Genomic DNA, 12178 nt, shown 5'->3' with positions numbered 1-12178 from the left:
GGTCTTCAGGGTGGTTTGGGATGTTCTTGGGGTGCTATAAGGGTTTTGTGGGTGCTCTGGGGTGTCCTTGGGGTGTTATTGGGGAGGTTGGGGTGCTATGAGCTTCCCCAGGGTGCTACGGGGGGATCCTTGGGGTGCTATAGGGCGTCATTTGGGTTCTCCGGGGGCTTTGGGGGGGCTTTAGAGGGTCTTCAGGGTGGTTTGGGATGTTCTTGGGGTGCTATAGGGGGCTTTGTGGGTGCTCTGGGGTGTCCTTGGGGTGTTATTGGGGAGGTTGGGGTGCTAGGAGCCTCCCCAGGGTGCTACGGGGGGATCCTTGGGGTGCTGTAGGGCGTCATGTGGGTTCTCCGGGGGGTTTTGGGGGGCTTTAGAGGGTCTTCAGGGTGGTTTGGGATGTTCTTGGGGTGCTATAAGGGTTTTGTGGGTGCTCTGGGGTGTCCTTGGGGTGTTACTGGGGGGGTTGGGGTGCTAGGAGCCTCCCCAGGGTGCTACGGGGGGCGTCCTCGGGGTGCTATAGGGCGTCATTTGGGTTCTCTGGGGGGTTTTGGGGGGCTATAGAGGGTCTTCAAGGTGGTTTGAGATGTTCTTGGGGTGCTATAAGGGTTTTGTGGGTGCTCTGGGGTGTCCTTGGGGTGTTATTGGGGAGGTTGGGGTGCTAGGAGCCTCCCCAGGGTGCTACGGGGGGCGTCCTCGGGGTGCTATAGGGCGTCATGTGGGTTCTCCGGGGGGTTTTGGGGGGCTTTAGAGGGTCTTCAGGGTGGTTTGGGATGTTCTTGGGGTGCTATAAGGGTTTTGTGGGTGCTCTGGGGTGTCCTTGGGGTGTTATTGGGGAGGTTGGGGTGCTAGGAGCCTCCCCAGGGTGCTACGGGGGGGATCCTTGGGGTGCTGTAGGGCGTCATGTGGGTTCTCCGGGGGGTTTTGGGGGGCTTTAGAGGGTCTTCAGGGTGGTTTGAGATGTTCTTGGGGTGCTATGGGGGGGTTTGTGGGTGCTCTGGGGTGTCCTTGGGGTGTTATTGGGGGGGTTGGGGTGCTATGAGCCTCCCCAGGGTGCTACGGGGGGGATCCTTGGGGTGCTATAGGGCGTCATGTGGGTTCTCCGGGGGGTTTTGGGGGGCTTTAGAGGGTCTTCAAAGTGGTTTGAGATGTTCTTGGGGTGCTATAAGGGTTTTGTGGGTGCTCTGGGGTGTCCTTGGGGTGTTATTGGGGAGGTTGGGGTGCTAGGAGCCTCCCCAGGGTGCTACGGGGGGATCCTTGGGGTGCTATAGGGCGTCATGTGGGTTCTCCGGGGGGTTTTGGGGGGCTATAGAGGGTCTTCAAGGTGGTTTGGGATGTTCTTGGGGTGCTATAGGGGGGTTTGTGGGTGCTCTGGGGTGTCCTTGGGGTGTTATTGGGGAGGTTGGGGTGCTAGGAGCCTCCCCAGGGTGCTACGGGGGGATCCTTGGGGTGCTATAGGGCGTCATTTGGGTTCTCCGGGGGGTTTTGGGGGTCTATAGGTGGTCTTCAGGGTGGTGTGGGATGATTTTGGGGTGCTATAAGTGGTTTTTTGGGTGCTCTGGGGGGTTTTGGGGTGTTCTAGGTGGTCTTCAGGGTGCTGGGGGTGGTCCTTGGGATTTTATAGGGGGTCTTTTAGGGTGCCGTAGGGGTTTTTTGGGTGCTCGGGGCGGGGTTTGGGGTGCTATAGGGTGCTGGCAGGGGGTCATTGGGGTGCTATAGGGCATCCTTTGGGTGCTCTGAGGGGTTTGGGGGGCTATAGGGGGTCTTCAGGGCGCTGCGGGATGATCTTGGGGTGCTGTAGGGAGTTTTTGGGGTATTAGGTGCTATAGGAGGTCTTTGGGTGCTATAGGGAGCCCGGGCAAGCTATAGGTACCCTGAGGGGTGCTATAAGGATGCTATAGGTACCCCAGGAGTCCTACAGGGACCCCCAGGAGTGCAACAGGCACCCCTAGGGGTGCTATAGAAATGCTTTAGGTACCCCAGGGGTCCTATAGGGACCCCCAGCGGTGCTATAGGGCCCCAAGGAATGCTATAGGCTCACCTAGGGGTGCTACAGCGATGCTGTACGTACGGCTAAGGGTGCTATAGGGGATCTAGTAGTGCTACAGGTACTCTCAGGGGTGCTATAGGGACCCCAGGAGTGCTATAGGGACCCCTGGGGCTGCTATAGGGACCTCAGAAATGCTACAGGTACTCTTAGGGGTGCTATAGGGACCTCAGGAGTGCTATAGGCACTCTAGGGGTGCTATAGGGACCCCTAGGAGTGCTATAGGAATGCTGTAGGTACCTCAGGGGTTCTATAGGTGCTCCTATGGAAGCTTTACGTACCCCAGGAGTGCAATAGGCAGCCCTACAGGTGCTATAGGGACCCCAGGAATGCTATAGGTATGCTTAGGAGTGCTACAAGGATGCTATAGGCACCCCTAGGAGTGCTGTAGAGACCCCAGGAATGCTATAGGAACCTTCAGGGCTGCTGCAGGAACCCCCAGGAATACTATAGGTGCTATAGGGACCTCAGGCAGTCTGTCGGTACCTTCAGGGGTGCGATAGGGCTGCTGTAGGTACCCCCAGGGGTGCTATAGGGACCCCCATGCTCTAGGCATGCTGTAAATACCCCCAAAAATGCTATAGGTACCTGCAGGAATGTTATAGGGACTCTCAGGTATGCTATAGGGATCTCAAACAGGCTATAGGTACTTTTAGGGGTGGTATAGGAGTGCTGTAGGTATCTGGTGAAATGCTATAGGTACTGTCAGGAATGCTATAGGGACTCTCGGGTATGCTATAGGAATCTCAAGTAGACTATAGGTGCTTTCCGGGGTGGTATAGGCATGCTGTAGGTACCCTGTGAAATGCTATAGGTACCCTCAGGTATGCTATAGGGACCCTCAGGTATGCTATAGGGACCCTCAGGTGTGTTATAGGGACCTCAAGCAGCCTATAGGTACTTTCAGGGGTGGTATAGGGGTGCTGTAGCTATCCCCTGAAATGCTATAGGTACCCACAGGAATGCTATAGGGACCCTCAGGTGTGCTATAGGGACCTGAAGCAGTCTATAGGTACTTTCAAGGGTGGTATAGGGGTGCCGTAGGTACCCAGTGAAATGCTGTAGGTACTCTCAGGAATGCTATAGGTACTCTCAGGAATGCTATAGGGATCTCAAATAGACTGTAGGTGCTTTCCGGGGTGGTATAGGCATGCTGTAGGTACCGTGTGAAATGCTATAGGTACCCTCAGGTATGCTATAGGGACCCTCAGGTGTGCTATAGGGACCCTCAAGCAGCCTATAGGTACTTTCAGGAGTAGTATAGGGGTGCTGTAGGTACTGCCTGAAATGCTGTAGGTACCTGCAAGAATGCTATAGGGACCCTCAAGTGTGCTATAGGGACCCTCAGGTGTGCTATAGGGACCTCAAGCAGCCTATAGGTACTTTCAGGAGTAGTATAGGGGTGCTGTAGGTACTGCCTGAAATGCTATAGGTACCCGGAGGAATGCTACAGGGACCCTCAGGTGTGCTATAGGGACCCTCAGGTGTGCCATAGGGACCCTCAGGTGTGTTATAGGGACCTCAAGCAGCCTATAGGTACTTTCAGGGGTGGTATAGGGGTGCTGTAGGTACTGCCTGAAATGCTGTAGGTACCTGCAAGAATGCTATAGGGACCCTCAGGTGTGCTATAGGGACCCTCAGGTGAGCCATAGGGACCCTCAGGTGTGTTATAGGGACCTCAAGCAGCCTATAGATACTTTCAGGGGTGGTATAGGGGTGCTGTAGGTACTGCCTGAAATGCTATAGGTACCCAGAGGAATGCTACAGGGACCCTCAGGTGTGCTATAGGGACCCTCAGGTGTGTTATAGGGACCTCAAGCAGCCTATAGATACTTTCAGGGGTGGTATAGGGGTGCTGTAGGTACTGCCTGAAATGCTATAGGTACCCAGAGGAATGCTACAGGGACCCTCAGGTGTGCTATAGGGACCCTCAGGTGTGCCATAGGGACCCTCAGGTGTGTTATAGGGACCTCAAGCAGCCTATAGATACTTTCAGGGGTGGTATAGGGGTGCTGTAGGTACTGCCTGAAATGCTGTAGGTACCTGCAAGAATGCTATAGGGACCCTCAGGTGTGCTATAGGGACCCTCAGGTGAGCCATAGGGACCCTCAGGTGTGTTATAGGGACCTCAGGCAGCCTATAGATACTTTCAGGGGTGGTATAGGGGTGCTGTAGCTACTGCCTGAAATGCTATAGGGACCCTCAGGTGTGCCATAGGGACCCTCAGGTGTGTTATAGGGACCTCAAGCAGCCTATAGATACTTTCAGGGGTGGTATAGGGGTGCTGTAGGTACTGCCTGAAATGCTATAGGTACCCACAGGAATGCTACAGGGACCCTCAGGTGTGCTATAGGGACCCTCAGGTGTGCTATAGGGACCTCAAGCAGCCTATAGGTACTTTCAGGGGTGGTATAGCGGTGCTGTAGGTACTGCCTGAAATGCTATAGGGACCCTCAGGTGTGCCATAGGGACCCTCAGGTGTGCTATAGGGACCCTCAGGTGTGCCATAGGGACCCTCAGGTGTGCTATAGGGACCCTCAGGTGAGCCATAGGGACCCTCAGGTGTGTTATAGGGACCTCAAGCAGCCTATAGGTACTTTCAGGGGTGGTATAGGGGTGCTGTAGGTACTGCCTGAAATGCTATAGGTACCCAGAGGAATGCTACAGGGACCCTCAGGTGTGCTATAGGGACCCTCAGGTGTGCCATAGGGACCCTCAGGTGTGTTATAGGGACCTCAAGCAGCCTATAGATACTTTCAGGGGTGGTATAGGGGTGCTGTAGGTACTGCCTGAAATGCTATAGGGACCCTCAGGTGTGCCATAGGGACCCTCAGGTGTGCTATAGGGACCCTCAGGTGTGCTATAGGGACCTCAAGCAGCCTATAGGTACTTTCAGGGGTGGTATAGGGGTGCTGTAGGTACTGCCTGAAATGCTATAGGGACCCTCAGGTGTGCCATAGGGACCCTCAGGTGTGCCATAGGGACCCTCAGGTGTGCCATAAGGACCCTCAGGTGTACTATAGGAATCCCAGCAATCCTATAGGGATCCCAAAAACCCTCTTAAGGACCCGCGGGAGTGCTATAGGGACCTCAGAGTACCCCAAAGGCCCTTTCGGGGTTACCCCGAGGCCTGGGTACCCTCTGGAGCCACCCCCTTTTTCGAGGTTGCCTTCCTTCGGCTATAGGGCTCTATATGGACCGCCGTTGCGTCTACTACCGGAAGCCGCTGCTGGAGTCGGGGACGTTGGGGACGAAGGGGAACGTACAGGTGGTGATCCCCTTCCTGAGCGAATCCTATAGCTCCAGCCAGGACCCCCCCGAGAAGGCCATCCCCATCTGCACCCTCAAGAACTTCCCCAACGCCATCGAACATACCCTCCAGGTACCCCTATAGGGGATCCAGCACGCCCTCGTTCCCTTCTATAGGGGGAGCCGGGTCGTTTCTATAGGGGGTCCCGAACATCTGAGTTTATTGGGGGGGGGGGCTGGGAGGCCTGGGTTCCTTCTGTGGTGTGCGCCAGGTGGCTGGGGTCGTTTCTATAGGGGGCCTTGGACGCCTGGGTCCTTTCTATAGGGTCTCCTGGGTGTTTGGGTTCCTTTTGGGGAACGTTTTGGACACCGACGTTTTTTCTATGGGGGTGTTTTAGATGCTTGGGTCCTTTCTATAGGGTGGTGCGGGTGCCTGGGTCCCTTGTATAGGGTGGTGCGGGTGCCTGGGTCCCTTCTATAGGGTGGTGCGGGTGCCTGGGTCCTTTCTATAGGGTGGTGCGGGTGCCTGGCTCCCTTCTATAGGGTGGTGCGGGTGCCTGGGTCCTTTCTATAGGGTGGTGCGGGTGCCTGGGTCCCTTGTATAGGGTGGTGCGGGTGCCTGGGTCCCTTCTATAGGGTGGTGCGGGTGCCTGGGTCCCTTCTATAGGGTGGTGCGGGTGCCTGGGTCCTTTCTATAGGGTGGTGCGGGTGCCTGGGTCCCTTCTATAGGGTGGTGCGGGTGCCTGGGTCCCTTCTATAGGGTGGTGCGGGTGCCTGGCTCCCTTCTATAGGGTGGTGCGGGTGCCTGGCTCCCTTCTATAGGGTGGTGCGGGTGCCTGGGTCCCTTCTATAGGGTGGTGCGGGTGCCTGGGTCCCTTCTATAGGGTGGTGCGGGTGCCTGGGTCCTTTCTATAGGGTGGTGCGGGTGCCTGGGTCCCTTCTATAGGGTGGTGCGGGTGCCTGGGTCGATTCTATAAGGTGCCCCGGACACCCGGGTCCCTGCTGGGGGAGGTCCCAGTCGCCTGGGTCCCATCTATAGGGTGTCCTGGATGCCTGGGTCCCTTCTATAGGGTGTTCTGGGACACCTGGGTCCCTTCTATAGGGTGTCCTGGATGCCTGGGTCCCTTCTATAGGGTGTCCTGGATGCCTGGGTCCCTTCTATAGGGTGTCCCAGACGCCTGGGTCCCTTCTATAGGGTGTTCTGGGACACCTGGGTCCCTTCTATAGGGTGTTCTGGGACACCTGGGTCCCTTCTATAGGGTGTCCCGGATGCCTGGGTCCCTCCTATAGAGTGTCCCAGATGCCTGGGTCCCTTCTATAGGGTGTTCTGGGACACCTGGGTCCCTTCTATAGGGTGTTCTGGGACACCTGGGTCCCTTCTATAGGGTGGCCCAGACGCCTGGGTCCCTTCTATAGGGTGTCCTGGATGCCTGGGTTCCTTCTATAGAGTGTTCTGGGACACCTGGGTCCCTTCTATAGGGTGTCCCGGATGCCTGGGTCCCTTCTATAGGGTGGCCCAGACGCCTGGGTCCCCCGGGGGGGTGTCCCGGACGCCTGGGTCCCCTTTTTGGGGGTGTCCCGGACTCCGGGGTCCCCCCCCCCCCCACCTCCACTGACACCCCCTCCTCCGCAGTGGGCGCGTGACGAGTTCGAGGGTCTCTTCAAGCAACCGGCGGAGAACGTCAACCAATACCTGACGTGGGTGTCGGGGGGAGGGTACCCCCCAACCCCCTCCCCCCCCCCCCCCCAACCCCTTTACCTGCCACCCACCCTCCCCCTTCACCTCCCTCCTTTCCCTCTTCCCCCCCCCCCACCGCTGCAGGGACCCCAAATTCGTAGAGCGCACCCTACGCCTGGCGGGCACCCAACCCTTGGAGGTGCTGGAAGCGGTGCAGCGGAGCCTGGTGAGCGAACGACCCCGGGCTTGGCCCGACTGCGTCGCCTGGGCCTGTCGCCATTGGCACCGCCAATACAGCAACAACATCCGTCAGCTCCTCCATAATTTCCCACCGGGACAGGTCGGGTGAAACGGGAAGGAGGCAATCGGGAGCCTCGGGGATCCGTCGGAAGGGGGATTGGGTCCCTGGGGGGGGGGGACAGGATCAGGAGGGGGGGGGGCGGGGTGGATCAGGAGCTGTTGGGGGGGGAATAGGGATGTATGGGGTTGGATCGGGCCCGCTGTAAACGGGTCAGGGTGCATCGGGCCCCTTGGGGTGCGTTGGGACCCATGGGGGTGGATCGGGCCCATTGCGGGGGTTCAGGGTGCATCAGGCCCCTTAGGGGTGGATCGGGACCCATAGGTTGGATCGGGCCCGCTGTAACGGGTCAGGGTGCATCGGGCCCCTTGGGGTGCATTGGGACCCATAGGTTGGATCAGGCCCGCTGTAACGGGTCAGGGTGCATCGGGCCCCTTGGGGTGCACTGGGGTCCCTTGGGGTGGGTTGGGACCCATGGGGGTGGATCGGGCCCGCTGTAACAGGTCAGGGTGCATCGGGCCCCTTGGGGTGCATTGGGAGCCATGGGGGTGGATCGGGCCCGCTGTAACGGGTCAGGGTGCATCGGGCCCCGTGGGGTGCACTGGGAGCCATGGGGGTGGATCGGGCCCGCTGTAATGGGTCAGGGTGCATTGGGCCCCTTGGGGTGCACTGGGGTCCCTTGGGGTGGGTTGGGACCCATGGGGGTGGATCGGGCCCATTGCGGGGGTTCAGGGTGCATCGGGCCCCTTAGGGGTGGATCGGGACCCATAGGGTTGGATCAGGCCCGCTGTAATGGGTCAGGGTGCATCAGGCCCCTTGGGGTGGATCGGGACCCATGGGGGTGGATCGGGCCCATTGCAAGGGGTCAGGGTGCATCGGGCCCCTTGGGGTGCATTGGGACCCATGGGGTTGGATCGGGCCCATTGCGGGGGTTCAGGGTGCATCAGGCCCCTTAGGGGTGGATCGGGACCCATAGGTTGGATCGGGCCCGCTGTAACGGGTCAGGGTGCATCGGGCCCCTTGGGGTGCATTGGGACCCATAGGTTGGATCAGGCCCGCTGTAACGGGTCAGGGTGCATCGGGCCCCTTGGGGTGCACTGGGGTCCCTTGGGGTGGGTTGGGACCCATGGGGGTGGATCGGGCCCGCTGTAACAGGTCAGGGTGCATCGGGCCCCTTGGGGTGCATTGGGAGCCATGGGGGTGGATCGGGCCCGCTGTAACGGGTCAGGGTGCATCGGGCCCCGTGGGGTGCACTGGGAGCCATGGGGGTGGATCGGGCCCGCTGTAATGGGTCAGGGTGCATTGGGCCCCTTGGGGTGCACTGGGGTCCCTTGGGGTGGGTTGGGACCCATGGGGGTGGATCGGGCCCATTGCGGGGGTTCAGGGTGCATCGGGCCCCTTAGGGGTGGATCGGGACCCATAGGGTTGGATCAGGCCCGCTGTAATGGGTCAGGGTGCATCAGGCCCCTTGGGGTGGATCGGGACCCATGGGGGTGGATCGGGCCCATTGCAAGGGGTCAGGGTGCATCGGGCCCCTTGGGGTGCATTGGGACCCATGGGGGTGGATCGGGCCCGCTGTAATGGATCAGGGTGCATCGGGCCCCTTGGGGTGCATTGGGACCCATGGGGGTGGATCGGGCCCATTGCAAGGGGTCAGGGTGCATCGGGCCCCTTGGGGTGCATTGGGACCCATGGGGGTGGATCGGGCCCGCTGTAATGGGTCAGGGTGCATCGGGCCCCTTGGGGTGCATTGGGACCCATGGGGGTGGATCGGGCCCATTGCAGGGGTTCAGGGTGCATCGGGCCCCTTAGGGGTGGATCGGGACCCATAGGGTTGGATCGGGCCCGCTGTAACGGGTCAGGGTGCATCGGGCCCCTTGGGGTGCACTGGGACCCATAGGGTTGGATCGGGCCCGCTGTAATGGGTCAGGGTGCATCGGGCCCGTTGGGGTGCATTGGGACCCATGGGGGTGGATTGGGCCCGCTGTAACGGGTCAGGGTGCATCGGGCCCCTTGGGGTGCGTTGGGACCCATAGGGTTGGATCGGGCCCGCTGTAATGGGTCAGGGTGCATTGGGCCCCTTGGGGTGCACTGGGGTCCCTTGGGGTGGGTTGGGACCCATGGGGGTGGATCAGGCCCATTGCAAGGGGTCAGGGTGCATCGGGCCCCTTGGGGTGCATTGGGACCCATAGGGTTGGATCAGGCCCGCTGTAATGGGTCAGGGTGCATCGGGCCCCTTGGGGGTGCACTGGGGTCCCTTGGGGTGGGTTGGGACCCATGGGGGTGGATCGGGCCCATTGCAAGGGGTCAGGGTGCATCGGGCCCCTTGGGGTGCATTGGGACCCATGGGGGTGCACTGGGACCCATGGGGGTGGATCGGGCCCATTGCAGGGGGGACAGGGTGGATTGGGCCCCATCGGGTGCATTAGGGTCCCTTGAGGTGGATCGGGCCCATTGCGGGGGTTCAGGGTGGATCGGGCCCCGTGGGGTGCACTGGGGTCCCTTGGGGTGGGTTGGGACCCATGGGGGTGGATCGGGCCCGCTGTAATGGGTCAGGGTGCATCGGGCCCCTTGGGGTGCACTGGGACCCATAGGGTTGGATCGGGCCCGCTGTAATGGGTCAGGGTGCATCGGGCCCCGTGGGGTGCACTGGGAGCCATGGGGGTGGATCGGGCCTGCTGTAATGGGTCAGGGTGCATCGGGCCCCTTGGGGTGCGTTGGGACCCATAGGGTTGGATCGGGCCCGCTGTAATGGGTCAGGGTGCATCAGGCCCCTTGGGGTGGGTTGGGACCCATGGGGGTGGATCGGGCCCGCTGTAATGAGTCAGGGTGGATCGGGCCCGTTGGGGTGCGTTGGGACCCATGGGGGTGGATCGGGCCCATTGCACGGTGTCAGGGTGCATCGGGCCCCTTAGGGGTGCATTGGGACCCATGGGGGTGGATCGGGCCCATTGCACGGTGTCAGGGTGCATCGGGCCCCGTGGGGTGCACTGGGGTCCCTTGAGGTGGATCGGGCCCATTGCAAGGGGTCAGGGTGCATCGGGCCCCGTGGGGTGCATTGGGACCCATGGGGTTGGATCGGGCCCATTGCACGGTGTCAGGGTGCATCGGGCCCCTTAGGGGTGCATTGGGACCCATGGGGGTGGATCGGGCCCATTGCACGGTGTCAGGGTGCATCGGGCCCCGTGGGGTGCACTGGGGTCCCTTGAGGTGGATCGGGCCCATTGCAAGGGGTCAGGGTGCATCGGGCCCCTTGGGGTGCATTGGGACCCATGGGGGTGGATCGGGCCCATTGCACGGTGTCAGGGTGCATCGGGCCCCTTAGGGGTGCATTGGGACCCATGGGGGTGGATCGGGCCCATTGCACGGTGTCAGGGTGCATCGGGCCCCGTGGGGTGCACTGGGGTCCCTTGAGGTGGATCGGGCCCATTGCAAGGGGTCAGGGTGCATCGGGCCCCTTGGGGTGCATTGGGGACCCATGGGGTTGGATCGGGCCCGCTGTAACGGGTCAGGGTGCATTGGGCCCCTTGGGGTGCACTGGGGCCCCTTGGGGTGGGTTGGGACCCATGGGGGTGGATCGGGCCCATTGCGGGGGTTCAGGGTGGATCGGGCCCCTGGGCGGGGCATCGGGCCCTGCTGACCCCATTAACCCCTTCCCGCCCCTTTAATTACCCCGTTAATTAATCCCCTCCCCCCTTACTGCCTCATTAAGCATCTCCTGCTCCTAATAGCCCCATTAATTGTCTTAATTAATCCCTAATGGCCCCATTAATTGCTCTCATTAACCCCTAATTGCCCCTTAATTACACCCAATAATCTCTAATTACTCCTTAATGGCCCTCATTAACCCCTAATTTCCCCATTAATTGCCTTAGTTAATTCCTAATGTCCCATTAATTGCCCTCATTAACCCCTAATGGCCTCGTTAATTGCCTCATTAACCCCTAATTTCCCCATTAATTGCCTTAATTAATCACTATTATCCCATTGATTGCTCTCATTAACCCCTAATTTCCCCTTTAATTGCCCTCATTAACCCGTAATGGCCTCGTTAATTGCCTCATTAACCCCTAATTTCCCCATTAATTGCCTTAATTAATCCCTAATATCCCATTAATTGCTCTCATTAACCCCTAATTTCCCCATTAATTGCCTTAATTAATCCCTAATATCCCATTAATTGTCCTCATTAACCCTTAATTTCCCCATCAATTGCCTTAATTAATCTCTAATATCCCATTAATTGCCCTCGTTAACCCCTAATGGCCTCGTTAATTGCCCTCGTTAACCCCCGCAGAAGACGAACTCGGGGACCCTCTTCTGGTCGGGGCCCAAGCGCTGCCCCCACCCCCTCGTCTTCGACCCCGACAACGTGAGTGGGCGCCGGGGGGGTGGGCGTCGCCCCTGGGTGCCATCTGTCACCCGTGGGTGCCATCGGTCATCGTTGGGGGTGGGCGTCGCCCGTGGGTGCCATCCGTCATCGTTGGGGGTGGGCGTCACCCTTGGGTGCCGTTTGTCACCCTTGGGTGCCATCGGTCATTGTTGGGTGGTGGGCGTCACCCTTGGGTGCCGTTTGTCACCCTTGGGTGCCATCGGTCTTTGTTGGGTGGTGGGCGTCACCCTTGGGTGCCGTTTGTCACCCTTGGGTGCCATCCGTCATCGTTGGGGAGTGGGCATCACCCTAGGGTGCCATTTGTCACCCTTGGGTGCCATGGGTCATCATTGGGGGGTGGGCGTCACCCTTGGGTGCCATCGGTCATCGTTGGGGGGTGGGTGTCACCCTTGGGTGCCGTTTGTCACCCTTGGGTGCCATGGGTCATCGTTGGGGGGTGGGCATCACCCTTGGGTGCCGTTTGTTACCCTTGGGTGCCATGGGTCATTGTTGGGTGGTGGGCGTCACCCTTGGGTGCCA

At 59.8% G+C, this 12178-nt stretch overlaps 1 protein-coding gene across 2 annotated transcripts in view; it reads left to right on the top strand.

The window, feature by feature from the left end:
* The window catches only part of UBA1 (ubiquitin like modifier activating enzyme 1), a 56822-nt gene that overhangs the window by 30734 nt on the left and 13910 nt on the right, over positions 1-12178 (top strand). For both annotated transcript variants that reach the window (XM_075134919.1, XM_075134920.1), the window contains exons 16-19: positions 5227-5423; positions 6924-6988; positions 7113-7308; positions 11564-11638. In XM_075134919.1, coding sequence (XP_074991020.1) covers positions 5227-5423; positions 6924-6988; positions 7113-7308; positions 11564-11638 — 533 coding nt within the window. The remainder of the gene's footprint in view (positions 1-5226; positions 5424-6923; positions 6989-7112; positions 7309-11563; positions 11639-12178) is intronic.

The sequence above is a fragment of the Calonectris borealis genome, chromosome 34 (assembly GCF_964195595.1).
Source record: "Calonectris borealis chromosome 34, bCalBor7.hap1.2, whole genome shotgun sequence".
Taxonomy (NCBI): domain Eukaryota; kingdom Metazoa; phylum Chordata; class Aves; order Procellariiformes; family Procellariidae; genus Calonectris; species Calonectris borealis.
The sequence above is the reverse complement of the archived record's forward strand: the minus strand, read 5'-3'. Positions and strand labels throughout refer to the sequence as shown.